The 18,606-nt window shown below is 36.9% G+C and overlaps 1 protein-coding gene across 3 annotated transcripts in view; it reads right to left on the minus strand.

Annotated features, from left to right (window-relative positions):
* The window catches only part of LOC124556793 (SRSF protein kinase 3), a 383,958-nt gene that overhangs the window by 228,862 nt on the left and 136,490 nt on the right, over positions 1–18,606 (minus strand). For 2 of the 3 annotated variants that reach the window (XM_047130805.1, XM_047130806.1), the window contains one exon: positions 1,848–1,951. In XM_047130805.1, coding sequence (XP_046986761.1) covers positions 1,848–1,951 — 104 coding nt within the window. Of the gene's footprint in view, positions 1–1,847; positions 1,952–17,360; positions 17,798–18,606 lie in introns of all 3 variants that reach the window. The other variant, XM_047130804.1, reaches the window with a different exon arrangement.

Below are 18,606 nucleotides of genomic sequence, written 5' to 3' on the forward strand. Positions count from 1 at the left end.
AGTCTTTATTATTGTCAAGAAATATAGAAATTTTTTAAAACATCACATTACTTGGGTGTTGGCATTACCTTTTTAACACGACACTGCTTTACTAGGCATGGTCCTGCCGAAGGTGGTACGCCATTACCTTCCTCCAATCTTTTCAAATAACTTACCTATCTAGTTATACGGCGACCTTTAGTTTAATGTGATTTCTGAATCGCAGTGCAAACTTTGACAGAGGTGAAAGAAGTGACAAGTGAGGGCTAAAAATCTTAGGACTAACTGGTGATCCAACCAGAGCCCTTTAGATTTGTGGTTCTTTATCCCTGACCCCCATCTACAACAACGTACTTTACTAGAAAGGTGGAGGAATTTGGTGAAAGAACAATAATATTGGTATTTATCTACACACATATCACCAGTGTTATTTTGCCCTAATAAATGAGAAACTCTGTACTTTGAGGAAGTATCAAAATCATTAGGGTTACTCTGGAGCTGGTGTATTTTAAACTCTGACGTAATTAATCATGGAATGTTAACAGTAACTTCCCTGTTTACAGATGTTACCATCCCAAACTATGAAATTTCTGAATGGTAATTATTCTGTTCTCATGTATCAAAAATTTAAAAAAAAATTACTTTGTTTAACGTTAGTGGAGCTAATGTCATCACTCTGTTATTCCTTAATATTTTTATTGCTTTGCATATTTCATGACAGTATACTCATCTAATGAATCAAACTGTTTGCAGAATACTATTTTGGATTTTTGTTTTTGGTAGTTTTACAAACAATATGACTTCACTTTTATTGTAGACAATTACCTTGGAGGAGAAAATAAAGGAAAATGATTGTGTATTTAATGTACTCTACTCTACTTTTGACTTCTTTCCACACTTCCAATTTGATGATAATTGTTGAATTGGGTAGATTCAACCATCTTTGTGAAAACTCTCCAATCCTGAGACAAGAGAGACACAAATTTCCAGTTCTCTTTTGCAAGTTATCTTACATGCCACAAAACAAAATGAACACGGTAATCAAAGTGGTGGAAAGAGGCTGAAGATTATTAATGTTGAACTGAAGTCACAACAGAAAGTGCAATAGCACAGAAACCTAAATTTGGATAGCTGGGCATCTGTTTCATACCCCCATGTCGCTTCCATGATAATCAAGTATCTTAATCACTGTGTCACCTCACTACGTCGAAGCAAAGCAAACATTATAATTTTTTATTGCAAAAAGTTCTGAATTCCATAATTTCAAACCCATAACACAAACCCTGAGCAAAAGTTTAGTACAACTTTTTGAGAATTTTAATTCCTGAAAAATCCACTTTTTTCTTTAATTTTCTTTAAGACACTGTATAATATATTAGATGAAATATTTACAGGATATTCTGAACAGTTTATGTATACCCTTGTCAAATCTACTCAATTCTGATGGAGAATACGTCAACAAATAGCCACAAAAGCCTCAACAATTTTCAACTGCTCAAATTTCTAAATGTACTGCAGGCACAGGTCAGCACACTATCATTCCTTGTGTTTAGCTTAAAAGATTCCAAAGCATCAGTCACCTCAACACTGCAGTATAGCAGATCATATTAGCCATTTCAAATATATTTTTCTTCCTTTTCTCCTTTCTTATATTCCAATACTCTTAGCTGCTACCATTTTTTATTTATTTTAAGACTGTTCTTACCTTCTTAACCTTCATAATAGCACAACATTCATTATGAGCTTCACACACACATATATGCAATATCAGCACACACACAAATTCACAACCACTTGCTCTCGAACGCATATGAGCATGCACACATAGTTGATTATAATTATACTGTAAACACAGCATCAGTATTTACCTTTGCAGTAATCTTTTGGATCTTCTTGCTCATCATCATCTGAACCTAAAATTTCATCTGGTCCAACGCTAACATCAGTCGTTAATGGGCTTCTCGGCTCTGACCTATAAAATAAAGAACAAAACTAAAATTAATAAACTGATTTAAATGCAATATAACACCACACAAAGATATGTGGGCAATTAAAAGTAGTAAGAAAAATTTCATTACTTTAGTAGCCACAATGAACTGAGCAAAAACCTCATCACATGAAACACTGAGGTGTAAAAAGCAAGTTTTGTGCCAGATACATAACCAAAAAATGGGAAATTTTTAATTCCCTTTCTTAAAGTAGTGTACAACAACTGCTTACAATGTCTTTCAGGCAGTGAACACCATAAATTAAAACAAACTGGCATTATTTTCCACATTAACAATGATAGTAACCCTTTCACTCCCCCCCCCCCCTTTCTATTTCCACCTCAGTGAACAAATAATGTTAATAAAAGGATTACTATAATATTGCAACATTACATACAACTGCTTTATACGTTTGCCCCCGTGTCATGGAAATTTCTTCAGATATGGGCACTTATGCAAACCATTATCTAATCAGCACACCTCTTAGGAGTCTGTGAGAGGAATTCAGAAGCACAGTGTATTAGTTTTTCTCTAACAATGGCAAATCTGAAATAAAATGATGTCATTCTTCATAAAAACAAACCAAAACATTTTTTATATGAGAAATTCTTATCATGCTAATTAAAACATTTGACAAAACCCTACCCATCAAACTGGCATGTGACCAGGAAAAATATGTGAGGTAGCACATAAAAATCATCTGAGAAATGGAACTCATCAACAGTAAACTTTGCTAATTGACCCAGGTAGCAGAATACATTACTGATAGTAATGAACAGCCAGATTTCTGAACGAAGTTACTGCAGCCAGTTTCCAACTTATATTTATTAAAACTCTAAGAACTCTGAGAATCCCCCCCCCCCCTCCCCACCCCTTATTTCTAAATAACTCAAAAACACAAAAGGGTGTAACATGCAGTATTGTAATGAAATCCATGCAAGTCCTCTTGGATGCTGCATTGGTTTGGTACACCAGTTCTATTCAAGGTCCCTCCTCACACACAGTAGAAAACAAATTTAAGCGTTAATTTTGAAAATGTACATTTTTATCTTTAATATACTTTGTTAGATGCACGTCATCTTTTGTATACTTGCTGATGGCCATACCTGTTCAAAAATTTGAAAACCATTTACATTAGCTGGTACTGACAAAACTCCCCATACATTTCAATAATATTTGCCTTACTGTTGCCAAAATTACATGTTTATCACTAAAACATGCCATGAAATTGTTCAGAACATGGATCCTGATGATGTTCCTCAGATGAACTGCACTTCAGGCAAGAGTATTCCTCACTTTTCTTACATGTTTACGCTATAACCAACAGTACAAACATTACTGTTTGCTGAAAAGATTTTAAAAAAGCACAAATTTAAAAATTTATTCCATTGCCTTTCTCCAGCCTTCGAACTGGCTGACCCAGCCAAGTATAGGGACACCTGTAGGTTAAGGTTGATTCCAAATGTTGATGTGAAAAATGCCATGTTGCACAACAACTCCGCATTTTTCCCATCAAGAAACATTGCCAGGGGTGAAAGAAGTGATGAGTGAGAAAAAAAAATCCTATGATTGACCAGAGATTGAATCCGAAACCTTTGGATCTGTAATCTGGCACTTCACCACTTAGCCACCAAGCCAACCTACAAATAAACAGCACTTTGGTATTTCATTAGTGAATAGCCCTACACATTTTGATGGCGTATCATTATTAGGTCTTTTACCTTTATTTTGTTTCCATGGTGGCAGTTACTGTAGCGAAGTGTCACTTATAAAGCATGCAATGTCCTTCTGTAGGGAGAGAAAAAACTGAGAATCACTGCACTTACAGACTGCGGGCAGCCAATGAGACTTAGGATCTTTCTGGATGAGAAACTACAGAAAGTGTACTCCTCCATATTGTTACTGTATTTTAGTGGTGGTGAACTGCAGTTAGATGAATCTGATAATTGCCTATAGCAACAAATCTTAAGGCTTGGCAACATGTAAGATGTCACCACATTCCTCCATCCCCCCCCCCTTCTCTCTCTCTCTCTCTCTCTCTCTCTCTCTCTCTCTCTCTCTCTCCCCCCCCCCTCTGCCCCCCCTCCACTTCATTGCTGTAGAAGTACTTTGGTGGCAGCACTGCTGGCAGATTTTCACCACCCTCACTCTTTAAAAGACACAGATGACTTTTTGAAGTATAGGAGATGATTTTGTTGTCAATTCAGTACCATAGCTATCAGCAAACTCTCAAAGCATTTTACAGTTTGCTATAAACCTAACACACACACCAGTTCAAATAAAGCTGTGCTACAGTCAATGCAACCTAACTCTTTTCTTTAAAATGAACTGCAAACAATGTATCAGCAGTAAATAATCCAGCTCAGCTGTGAACACATTTATACATTCATCGATGAAAACAGCACATAGCATATGGATGTAAATACTGCAAACAAATACTCTTAATTCTCCCATCAGCTATACAAAGCCAAATGAAAGAGGGCAGAGAGCATGAGAAATGTCAAGATCTTCATAAGCATTCCATATATGATGACCACAAGTGCCGTATCTCACGAAAGATTATCAGCTCCTACAATGCCCTTACAATCTCTGTCAGTGATGGAGTGTCATTAACTGTGAACAATTCTGAAGATCTTCCCAAATTTCCAGAATAGGGTTAATAATATGTTGTACACTGGTCCCATTTCTTGTGAAAAATACTGGGGAAAGTTTTCCTAGGGGCATCTCTAATAGTCATATGCCTTACAGGAATATACCTGCCCATAGCAAAGGTGTCCAGCAGCAAACATATAATTAACCATGAACTGAATGGATTGATGGAGATGAAAATGATGAAGTTGCAATGAAATGCAATGGTATCAGTGCAAACCATTCAGATATGCTGAACCTGAAATACGGTGAATTTGTTTCCTCAGTGGTGCTATTCCACATACCTATGAGAGTAGCTTTGATAGTACTGTTCAGAAATCATAGGTGGAAACATCACTGACAATGAGGGTCCGTAGTAAGTAGGAAATCTGAGCGAGTCCCAGTCTGGCAAAAACTTCCAATTATCACTACAAATTCACATAATTATAACACGAAAACAACAACTGAAAATGCAATCCAGGTTCACATGCCATTGCAACTTGCCACTTGCAGCAAAGTGCTCGATTGTGATTAGTGAAGGTAAACTGCTATATATTTCCATCAACAAGACATTGTTTAGTTCCTTTCCCAATGGCAAGTATAAATGAGGTGTAGTTAAAAAGACCACAACATAAAGTCTGTGTTTTTAACTTTGCAGTTCATTCAACACTAATTAGTTACAATAATAAGGTATCCTCCCATTCCCCTATCAAACAAATGCTCTTGTAATGTTACACAAAGATGCATCAATGGTAGAGATTATGTTAGTGAAATAGCCAACTATATCCTGAGTTCTAACAATGGACTCTGATGTAGCTGTAGGATATCTTAGTAACCCTCTGAAGCAGCTGTTTCAGAGATTTTATCAATCAATAGGCTGGATGAATCCAGACAATAAAGCTCTGATTTGTATCAGTTTCCAGTGTACTGACCACTAGTCGAACAGGAAATTACAAGCAGTCGACATCATCTAACAGTATTAGAATATATTAAAAGACACTATCTTCAATGAATATTAGAGTAGGAACTAAAATTTGTGTCACAAGATAACAATGTCGAAAGGGAATTTGAGAATGTCAAACAAGTGATTGGAAAAACGGCTCTAGAGGTACTGGGGACTAAGAGTAAGCATCTATGCATCCTCCCATTCCCCTATCAAACAAATGGTCTTGTAATATTACACAAAGATGCATCAATGATAGAGATTAGTTAGTGAAATAGTCAACTATATCCTGAGTCCTACCAATGGACTCTGATGTAGCTGGATGTCAGATGTATTAATGTCACAGAAAGACTGAGACAAGAATGCAGTTTATTACCCATCTCATTCAATTTATACATAGAAGCAGCTCACCAAAGATGGAAGGGCAGTTGTGGAGAAATGGGAAACATTGCCACTGATGTCAGATAGCCTCTCATGTTTATTTGGGAAAAGAAACATTTACACAGAAATGATTATTAACTAAATACTCTCATGACTGACAAAATTACAAGACAGTAAATCAGGAGTTAAAAAGAATTAAACCATAAAATAACAAGATGTGGGAACATATATGCCTCCAAACTGAGTTTAAATGGGTGGATCACAAACAACAAAAGTGTGGAGGACAATTACTAATATGAAGAAGACACCTGTAAACAAAGCAGTAGGCAATTTAATTCCTTTAAGGGAATGGGAAAAATAATGTATAGATCTTCTAATTAGACAGGCAACAGTACCCAAGAGAGGAACAAGGTATGACTGAAGAAACTGTCTCAATGTGACTATTACAATAGAGAAACTGAAGAGAACATTAGCAAAAATGAAGAATGGCTGAGCACCTGGACCTGGAAATATTCCTGTGGAGCTACTGAAAGCTGGAGGACACCATTTCAAGAAAAGAATAATGCAACTTATGAATAACTATTGTTAAGAGATTGGAATTTCACCTGGGTGGAAAGGATTATATATGGTTTCCATTTTAAAGAGTAGAACTGCATAATGAGCTGCTTATGTGGCAAGATTATGTATGAGAAAACAGGACAGAATGTTGGCCACCATATTGTAGGATGGGTTGAGAGAAGAGATCCTGTAGAGAATGTATTAACTTCACGGAAGGACTGAGACAAGAATGCAGCTTATTACCCATCTCATTCAATTTATACATAGAAGCAGCTCACCAAAGATAAAAGAACAGTTGTGGAGAAATGGGAAACATTGCCACTGATGTATTGGTGTTTTCATTAAATTTGCTGATAATCAATCCACTCTACCACAAGATGAATATGATCTGGAATTCATTATATGATGTTTATATCAGGAATATGACAAATGGAAACTACAAATGAGTCTACCAAAAACTGAATATCTGATAGTGAACACTGACACTAGATTTGAAGTACACATCAATGCTTGAACAGTGATGAGTAGAAAATTTTAAATATTTAGGTGTATATATTTACAAAAGCCCCCCCCCCCCCCCCCCCAATGAACCATGGACCTTGCCATTGGTGGGGAGGCTTGTATGCCTCAGCGATACAGACAGCTGTACCGCAGGTGCAACCACAACGGAGGGGTATCTGTTGAGAGGCCAGACAAACATGTGGCTCCTGAAGAGGGGCAGCAGCCTTTTCAGTAGTCACACAGGCAACAATCTGGATGATAGACTGATCTGGCCTTGTAGCACTAACCAAAACGGTCTTGCTGTGCTGGTACTGCGAACAGCTGAAGGCAAGGGGAAACTAAAGCCGTAATTTTTCCCGAGGGCATGCAGCTCTACTGTATGGTTAAATGATGATTGTGTCCCGTGGCCTCTTGGGTAAAATATTCCGGAGGTAAAATAGTCCCCCATTCAGATCTCTGGGCGGGGACTACTTAGGAGGACATCATTATCAGGAGAAAGAAAACTGGTGTTCTACAGATCGGTGCATGGAATGTCAGATACCTTAATTGGCCCGGCAGGTTAGAAAATTAAAAAGGGAAATGTATAGGTTAACATTAGATATAGTGGTAATTAGTGAAGTTCGGTGGCAGGAGGAACAAGATTTCTCGTCAGGCGAATACAGGGTTATAAATACAAAATCAAGTAGGGATAACACAGGAGTAGGTTTAATAATGAATAAAAAAATAGGAGTGCAGGTAAACTACTACAAACAGCATAGTGAACACATTATTGTGGCCAAGAAAGACACAAAGCCCACACCTATTACAGTAGTACAAGTTTATTTGCCAACTAGCTCTGCAGATGACGAAGAGATTGATGAAATGTATGATGACATAAAAGAAATTATTCAGATAGTGAAGGGAGACGAAAATTTAATAGTCATGGATGACTGGAATTCAATAGTAGGAAAAGGAAGAGAAGGAAACGTAGTAGGTGAATATGGAATGGGGGTAAGAAATGAAAGACGAAGCCGCCTGGTAGAATTTTGTACAGAGCGTAACTTAATCACAGCTAACACTTGGTTGAAGAATCATAAAAGAAGGTTGTATACATGAAGAGGCCTGGAGATACTGGAAGGTGTCAGATAGATTATATAATGGTAAGACAGAGACGCAGGAACCAGGTTTTAAATTGTAAGACATTTCCAGGGGCAGATGTGGACTCTGACCACAATCTATTGGTTATGAACTGTAGATTAAAACTGAAGAAACTGCAAAAAGGTGAGAATTTAAGGAGATGGGACCCGGACAAATTGAAAGAACCAGAGGTTGTAGAGAGTTTCAGGGAGAGCATTAGGGAACGAATGACAGGAATGGCGGAAAGAAACACAGTAGAAGAAGAATGGGTATCTTCAAGAAATGAAATAGTGAAGGCTGTAAGAGGGTCAAGTAAGTAAAAAGACGAGGGCTAGTAGAAATCCTTGGGTAACAGAAGATATATTGAATTTAATTGATGAAAGGAGAAAATATAAAAATGCAGTAACTGAAGCAGGCAAAAAGGAATACAAATGTCTCAAAAATGGGATCGACAGGAAGTGCAAAATGGCTAAGCAGGGATGGCTAGAGGACAAATGTGAGGATGTAGAGGCTTATCTCACTAGGGGTAAGATAGATACTGCCTACAGGAAAATTAAAGAGACCTTTGGAGAAAAGAGAAGCACTTGTATGAATATCAAGAGCTCAGATGGAAACCCAGTACTAAGCAAAGAAAGGAAAGCAGAAAGGTGGAAGGAGTATATAGAGGGTCTATACAAGGACAATTTACTTGAGGACAATATTCTGGAAATGGAAGAGGATGTAGATAAAGATGGAATGGGAGATAGGGTGCTGTGTACATTGTTTGACAGAGCACTGAAAGACCTAAGTCGAAACAAGGCCCAGGGAGTAGACAACATTCCGTTAGAACAACTGACAGCCTTTGAAGAGACAGCCCTGACAAAACTCTACCACAGCAAGATGTATGAGATAGGCAAAATACCCTCAGACTTCAAGAAGAATATAATAATTCCAATCCCAAAGAAAGCAGGTGTTGACAGATGTGAAAATTACCGAACTATCAGTTTAACAAGTCACAGCTGCAAAATACTAACACAAATTCGTTACAGATGAATGGAAAAACTGGTAGAAGCTGACCTCAGAGAAGATCAGTTTGGATTCTGTAGAAATGTTGGAACACGTGAGGCAAAACTGACCCTACAACTTATCTTAGAAGATAGATTAAGGAAAGGCAAACCTACATTTCTAGCATTTGTAGACTTACAGAAAGCTTTTGCCAATGTTGACTGGAATACTCTCTTTCTAATTTTGAAGGTGGCAGGAGTAAAATACAGGGAGCGAAAGGCTATTTACAATTTGTACAGAAACCAGACTGCAGTTATAAGAGTTGATGGGCATGAAAGGGTAGCAGTGGTTGGGAAGGGAGTGAGACAGGGTTGTAGCCTATCCCCGATGTTATTCAATCTGTATACTGAGCAAGCAGTAAAGGAAACAAAAGAAAAATACAGAGTAGGAATTAAAATCCATGGAGAAGAAATAAAAACTTTGAGGTTCACCAATAGAATTTTAATCCTGTCAGACACAGCAAAGGACCAGGAAGAGCAGTTGAACGGAATGGTCAGTGTCGACAGGAGGATATAAGATGAACAGCAACAAAAGCTAAACGAGGATAATAGAATGTAGACAAATTAAGTAGGGTGATGCTGAGGGAATTAGATCACAAAATGAGACACTTGAAGTAGTAGATGAGTTTTGTTATTTGGGGAGCAAAATAACTGATGATGGTCGAAGTAGAGAGGATGTAAAATGTAGACTGGCAATAGCAAGAAAAGTGTTTCTGAAAGTATTTGTATGGAAGTGAAAAATGGAGGACAATAGTTTCACAAGAAGAGAATAGAAGCTTTCGAAATGTGGTGCTACAGAAGAATGCTCAATTTTAGAGGGGTGAACCACATAACCAATGAGAAGGTAGTGAACAGAACTGGAGAGAGGAGTAATTTGTGGGACAACTTGACTAGAAGAAGGGATTGGTTGGTAGGACATGTTCTGAGGCATCAAGGCATCACCAATTCAGTATTGGAGGGTGGCGTGGAGGGTAAAAATCTTAGAGGGAGGCCAAGAGATGAATACACTAAGCAGATTCAGTAGGGTGTAGGTTGCAGTAGGTACTGGGAGATGAAGAAGCTTGCACAGGATAGAGTAGCATGGAGAGCTGCATCAAACCAGTCTCTGGACTGAAGACCACAACAACACCAACATTGACAAAAGTGGGCTGGTTAATACAAAAGTAAAATACAGAATGCTGCAAGGCAGAAAAGTAATAGGCTGTATGAATTCTTTTGGTGGGACAACAACAACAATAATGAAACAGTGGGTAGGCCAATGTTTGAATCTGTCCTATGCTATGAATCAGAACTATGGCTTTTAAATTCTGACCTCAAAAGACAACTAATATCTTTGAAAATGGATTATTTACAATGGAGTGCCAGAATATCAAGAACCATGAAGAAAACTAATGATTACGTTAAGAGCTAGAATGAGGGCAAATGAAACAGTGATAGACAGAATTGAAAGAAAACTCATTAAAGTGGTATGGGCACTCGCTGGGAATGACAGATCATAATGGGCCAAAGAAAATTTTTGAATGGAAACCATCTGGTAGACATAAACATTTTTGGAAAGACTGCATCTATGAAATAATGGCACATCCTGTGTACACAAGGAGGATGCCCTGAATAGAGAGGTTTGGCAGAAGATTACAGGGTACAGTTAAAAGTTGTTATTAATTGAACACTGTGTTAATTAATCCTGTAATAATAAGAGTAATAACAAAAGACAATTTCTGACATGTAATTCCCAACAAGTCCAATAACATGTGGATATACAAAAATCATGCTGCAAACTCACATTCTTCACTTTCCATGCGGAGAGTCAGTAGTTCACTGTGTCCGTGAGTCATCAACAGCTTCATACACAACCGAATCAGGGCACACAAGAAACCTACCAGTATCAATACTGCAGTAGTACATTTGTACATTAAAAAATACATTTCAGCTCCTTCCAATATGTGAAAAATGAATGCTGTCTGCAAAGAGGAGGAGGAGATTAGTGTTTAATGTTCTGTCGACAATGAGGTCATTAGACATGGAGCTTACACTCAGATTAGGGAAGGGTGGGGAAGGAGATGGGTAGTGCCCTTTCAAAGGAACCATCTCAGCATTTGCCTGAAGTGATTTAGGGATATCAAGGGAAACAAATATCAGGATAGCTGGACACGGGTTTCACAGTTATCCTCCTGAATGCAAGCCCAGAGTGCTAACCTCGCTCAGTGTCTGCAAAGAGAAGCAATCAATTTTTCTTCCCATGTCACTCATCCTGTGGATGCCATCACTTGTTAAATGAAGGTGATCTGAATGACTTGATAACAAATGCAATTGGGAGGAGCATTCCACACAACTGCTAAAGTGCCTAAAGAAATCCTTTATTGCAGTGTTGCTGGAGTCAGACATAGGTGACACAAAAAAACTAAAAAGCTAGCTTATTTTGCTTACTTTAATTCCATTATGTCATAATGGGTAATTTTTTGGAATAACTCAGCAGTCAAAGTTAAAATTTTCAGAGTCTAGGAGTGCGTAATATGATTTATTTGTAGTGGGAACTTAAGAAGGTCCTGCAGAGGCCTGTTCAAAGAACTGTGGATGCTAACAACTGCTTCTCAACATATTTATTCCATATATGTTTCATATATATAATATATATCTTTTTCAAACAAACAGCTTAACTTGTGGAACCAGTACTGGAATAAGAATAACCTTCACAAACTAACTCACTCACTCACTCACTCACTCTGGTCCTGAAAGGTGACCATTATCCAGAATGCGTGTTTTAGTAAATTTTCAGCAGCCATAAAGAGCTCAACTACTAATAAAAGTTCAGTTTATGATGAGCCTAAAGGCTTTATTGATGGCCAACTACTCCAACTCCACTGATGAATTTCTGAGTAGAACGAACTGATGTGCAAGTAACATGAGTGTTATCTTTGACGTACTGTAACCTAAGAATTATCATATACACCTCAGTGTACTGTAAAGTAACATGTATTCTGACAAGTTTGGTATTACCATTTACATGAAAATGTGTTTCAGATTTTTTTAATTGTTCTTCATCCATGAGGGTAATTTCACTTGGGATCTGTGGAAGGAAATTAGTCACTGGCATTCTTATCTATCTTTTTATCTATCTATCCATCCATCCACACTATAGGTCTATGAAACAAAACAAACATCTACACCAATAAAGACCGATTAAATAAAATGTACTGAATAGTGAACTATGTTTTTTTAACGCATGTTGTGGATTCTTTCTTTCCCAATTTTGTGACTTTTACTGATTGTTCCAACATTTACACTGCTGAGAATGAGACTAATAAAGCAGATATAGAAAAATTCAGCATTTAAAAATGCTTGTAACAAAACAAGATCTAGATTGCAATAAATTATTTATTTTTAATTGCAGTAAGTGGTTTCAGTCTATATGACAGTCATCAGACCAGAGGTTCAGAAGATGCAAGGAGAAAGTACATAAAGCTGCTGAGCACCAACTAGTACCTGTCACCAATTGCAGGTACCAGTAGGTGCTCATAGCAGCTCCATGAACCCGCTCCTCACGTTATCTGAGCCTCTAGTCTCAAGGTGGTCATATAGGCTGAAATTGGTTAATGTAATTAAAAAAATCAAAGTATTGCAATCTAGATTGCTATTTTGTTACAAATGCAATGTACGTTTGCTGTGGTTTGTAAGCAATGTCAAAATTTTTCTACAGCTATTAACTATTTGCCTGCAGGAAATCACAAGTGGGTCTGCACTAATCTCTCTGTACGTAGAATGAAGTTTGAATCAAGTTCACCAACACAGAAACTGGAAAATAAAAATAAGTGAACATATAGAATACATACTGTCACATTGTTTTAATATAGTTACAAAAGAGTGGTGCTTTAACAGAGTGAAGTGTAAGACAATATAGGAAGTAATATAAAAAGAGAAGAATGCAAATAAACTAATCAATAACACAGCCATGTTGAAGTGTGTGTGAAAGATCAGCTGACAAAGTGACACATTGGTTTGTGGAGCAAATATCTTTTGATATTCTGGGGAATGAGGAAAAGTGTAAGGTTGGGGGTAAGGATGACATGCAAACTTTACAACAGTGAATATGTGCAAACTGAATTCCTGAGAAAACTAAAACATGGCAGTTACAGTACAAAAAACAGTATTATATCCATTGATACTTCAGTTACTCCTTACTTGAACAATTTTATATTTATGAATGAAGTACTTAACTGGAAATCTTCAACACACTAAAACAATGACAATTATCTTGGAGTATTAGTTGAACTGACACCCCAATCAGGTACAGATTTTGGTATTGACACAAAATCTCCTTTTGTTGTTCTAAGCTTTTTGATATATGATCACGGCAGTAGCCAAAATGTCATAACCCCCAAATTTTAATACGCGATCTAGATGGTTTAAATTTATTTCCTTTATTAATAATTTGAGTATTAGTGTTATCAAATAACAACTGATGATTTCTGATCTCTGTAGGATTCTGTTGAGAGTTAAAAATATCACCAATTCATAGTTTTAGTACAATAACATTACAAGACTTAATGAACGAAAATCCTTGCTTTCAACATGTTGACAACGGAGAAAATCAGAGGTTATGTAATGAAACCCGGTGGTGCCAAAGAAATGTGACATATTACTTCCTCATGCTGCGAACTCCGTGCTTTCCACACATACCTACATTAGTTTCAGAGTAATATCAGCAAGTTCATTACTCTATTGCGTTCCAGGAAAGGAATCTATGAGTAAGACTGTAACATATTACATCAAGACAGCTTATGCATCCCAATCAGTGATAAGAGATGAATGTGATTTCAGTCTTCCAACTTTCAATATCATTCTTGATAATTTCATACGTGACCCCACACAACAAAAATTCCCAAACTGTTCTGAAATAGTTATTCTAGAATGGAACCATAAATTATTAAGTTTTTAAGTTTTATTTCTTTATGTTCATCCATAATTAGCAGCATGATACTTAATGACAAAGTAGTCCCTGGCTGTGTCATATGACACATTGGAAGACATTATAGATGTTCATCTGTCACACTATTCTTCAGAAATTTTCACCTCAGCTGTTCAATTGCAAAGCCTGGGCAAGTCACCCTATATGAATGAGACATTCCAAGTACATCAAAATGAAAATCTGATTATCACAAAACGGGAGGTACACAACACAATTCACTACTCCTCATCAATGACTAAATTTTCCTGTTCTTTACCTTACAGCTGGGCATCATTAATACTGATCTAGGGAAAAAATTTGCAACTTTGTAATTGTAATAGATACAGTCTCTAACATGTAAGCATTTGTTAATGCAGTGCAATTTATAATAAATTGCACATTCTCCATTACAACTGGAGATTACAATTTAGTCAATTCCCCAAAATCCATCTGCACGCAGTGCACTGGGCCAAGGTTGCGTAAGTTTGCTGTTTCAAAGACCAACCTGTCAGACCCTCATCTGATGTGAAGAACGTCAATTTGCTGTCCCAGCCAGCAACATCAGTTTTACAATGAAAAATATTTTTGGTATGAACATTAAAATCTGTTTTCAAATCTCATCACAGATGTTTTTAATATAATTAAGCATCACACACTAATGTCTTCAAAAATGAAAGGATTATTGCAAATCTGAGACCACCTGCCAATTTGTTACTTTATGAGAATTTTTCTCAGGGTTTTTTGTGTCATTGGTTTCAATGATGTATTATTTGAAGAAACAGACAAGATTAAAAAATTATTATAGTGTCATGATCATTCATAAAGCTGAAACAGTTTTAATGTATACATTTCACATACCTAACTTTCACTCATTTAACAGGAAGTAAAAATTGAATAACAATAACATAATGATAAATAAAGCCATTTTCATAACTATTGTTGACCTTCATTAGTTTTTGTACACTAGAGAATGTAATTCAAACTGAAATTTGAGAGCCACAAGTGGAGTTTTATCATTTACTGGGCAAGACCGAATGCCATTTCATTTGTTAATAAATTTTGAATCAAACCAATAATCAATGTAATCAAGACTCATCAAGACTTGTGCAAATGCTGAGATGGAAAAGAAATGATTCAAATGGCTCTGAGCACTATGGGACTTAACTTCTAAGGTCATCAGTCCCCTAGAACTTAGAACTACTTAAACCTAACTAACCTAAGGACATCACACACATCCATGGCTGAGGCAGGATTCGAACCCGCGACCGTAGCAGTCGCGCGGCTCCAGACTGTAGCGCCTAGAACCACTCAGCCACCCCGGCCGGCGAAAAGAAATGATTATGAAAATGGTCAATTACTAAATGTGAAGGCATGTCCTTGTTCACCATCATATTCATATTCAGTAATTAGTGCAAACTGCTGTAGTAATAGTAAAGACAAAGCAATAGTTAATAACACACTCTCAGTTGAGGTTAAGTATAGATCTTAGTTCTGCAAGAGTCTTCATTTGAACATACTCAATGAATTTGTCAGAATTTGTCTACACAGATGAAGTACTTAACATCACAAACCTACAGTATAATGTCTTAATGAACAGTTATCCAAATGTTGGCTGCCTTTGTCTTGAGATACATAACCTACCAAGATTTTATTACCACTGCCACAAACTTTTCCAAAATGTGGACACTTTTCAGACAAAACACTACCACAATTTATAGAACCTTTCATATAAGTACAGTAAGTGATCAGATGCCCGCAAAGAGAATGGATGACATTTAAATGGACTTAAGACACCCCTATAATCAGTTTGGAAGAAAAAAAAAACATGCTATATTAGTGCAACACAAAAATTAAAATCAGACAGGTAATTGACATACTGTTTCTGGTATGTTTGTATAAAATCACAGCATATTACAAGTCCTCCTACCACATTTTATGTCTGTATGTGAAGTCTAATCACAGGAACTACAGTAGGGATTTTAATAAAGTTTTCATTAATATATGGACTGATTCTCAAGAAAGGTTTGTTTACATAATTTACAAATATTTTGTGCAAAATGGCTGAACTATGACAACATTTGTCAATTAAGTCATTTCCCTTGAGAACTTTACAGGTGTGTACTGCTAAAATAGTTTAAATTATGCTAGAATTTGAAGTTAATATTCAATTACCTAAGGTTGCTTTCTGACTTTTAATCATGGCTCCATGTAGTTGCCGGTAAACAAAATTACCATACCCCAGATATGATATCCAACCACATACACTCTGTGCTCTTTGTGTAAAGCCAGGGCAAGTTGCTAATTGCTATATTGATCTCACAAATTTATACTGCTGCTAACAAATTAACCTACATAGTGATGACTATGAAATTTGTTTTCAGTGTGCACTTTTCAGATTGTTTATTACATTTAATCTATCAATTTTTTGCTCAGTTTTTAAATGAAAAAGCTATTTCATCCCTCACACATTTCACTTCCTCTTCCACAGGCCCTAGGATTATTTCTTGTATTCTATCTATGGTGCAAGATAAGTTTTGGCCAGAAGATATGACGAAGAGCAGCTGATTTAAAAGACAACCCAAAATGTAGGTCACCTTTTACCTAATAACAAAACTGAAAGAGTGTAACAAGAACTCTAACTTATCACTTTCTATTCACATTTAATACACTGAAAAGCAGCATAGTACCTGAAACAATATTCTCCATGTCAGTGAAGCATAACTCAAACACTGAACTCTCTTCAATCTGATTTTTTGAAGAAGTTTAAAAAACCTGAACACAAGAATATAATAAAATTAAACAACAATTCCGATACACATCTTACATGCTATACAAATACTTCAGGTACACTAACTTTTGCAGCAGATGTCACTAGACAGAAAAAACGCACAGCATTTTTTGGGAAAGGGATGCATACTGTTCCTAAATAACTGAAGTTTCAGAGCCCTAAATTTACTTCTGAACAGGGAATAGTATACATGCAATTATATTATTATCAAAAGCCACAAAACATGTGCAACAACCTAGGAAAGCTGCACAAAACCTACAAAAGGACAACTTGAAACAGCCACAGTATTACATAATAAACTTTGCTGTGGCCACTAACAGCACCAAGCAATTTCACTGAACATATAAAGCACAAAACGTGCACTACTTGCAAGCTGTTAAAGTGCCACACAATAAATGAGTTTTCATTAGATGATATGATCTGCAGTTGATAAGTTAGAAAATTCTCAGTGTGTGGGGATGATGGTATGAATGTGCACCAGCACACGCACCACTGCAGTCGTGCCGGAGCAGATGCGTATCGTCGTCGCTTAGTGCTTCTCGAGTGTGAAACCACTGCAAGTTCCGGCTGTGCCGTTTCAAGTGTTGCTGTTGCTCTCGATGATGCCGCTCGGAATGGAACAGCTCGCAATCTTCGAACCGCCACATGTGATAGCAGAAGGACCAGTGTTATTAACAGGCACAGTCCAGCAAAAGAATTCCATGTCCACTCAGCAGTTGACTGCTTACTTGCAGGTTCTTCTACCTCACAAACTGCACGACTGTCCCCTGTATCTGGCCACCACTCAACTCGTACCGAATTGTTGACACGCACTTCACCATCAGTGGCAAGCCATTCGGCACGGAGCCAGTAGCGCAACTGCGCTGCCCGCTCGGCATCGCACTGCATGTCATGCCTACCACGTGTTGGCGAGAGTCGACGACACCACTGTAAAATATAGTCTTTCACTACCTTTCCCTGCAAACGAAATGTGGACACACAAAAATTGCAATACCTTTCCACAGTTATGTCAGTTATTTATGTTTCAGGCAGTTCAGTTATCACACTGTACAATTGCACTCCATCATAATTAAGTGCTCCTTATCATTCGCTAATGAAATTTAACTTTTTTTTACAATTGCTACAATTACCATTTCAAGTTCTTGTGGCACATTGAAATAAAATTTAACTTTACATTCCAGTTACAGCACGAATAGCTGAATGTAAATCACGTCAGTTTCAATATTACAGAAAATGAAGCTTCCTAATCCAATTATTCAATTTAATATGCTGAAAAATTGCCAATAGGTCTGACTTAGAATGTGGCGCGTATTGCATTTTTCAACTGTTTAATCCATAACTGAATATCAGAAAGAATATTGAAGTAAAAAAACACAAATGCCTAAAAATGTCAATTTTCCTGTAGTTCAGCTGTAATATTTCCCACTTAACAAAATTACAGAGATTATGTCTTTAAGTTGGAAAGTGAAATTACTATGCCTGTTAAATTAACATAGTTGGGTAGCAATTCTGGATAGATTTTGTCACTAAAAGCAAGAACTGAAACATCGCCAGGAATAAAAACCCAAAGCTTCATTCAACACATTGTAATAGAAACATTTGAGTTTTTAGAATCTGCCAGGAAGTTTCATTTGAGTTTTTATTTACAATAAAGGTAAAAATCAAGAACGAGAAATCTAACAACCCCACACAGCAGAGGGAAGGAAGAGCAGAAGCACAGCAACTCAGTCTATTCT

The sequence above is a fragment of the Schistocerca americana genome, chromosome X (assembly GCF_021461395.2).
Source record: "Schistocerca americana isolate TAMUIC-IGC-003095 chromosome X, iqSchAmer2.1, whole genome shotgun sequence".
NCBI lineage: Eukaryota > Metazoa > Arthropoda > Insecta > Orthoptera > Acrididae > Schistocerca > Schistocerca americana.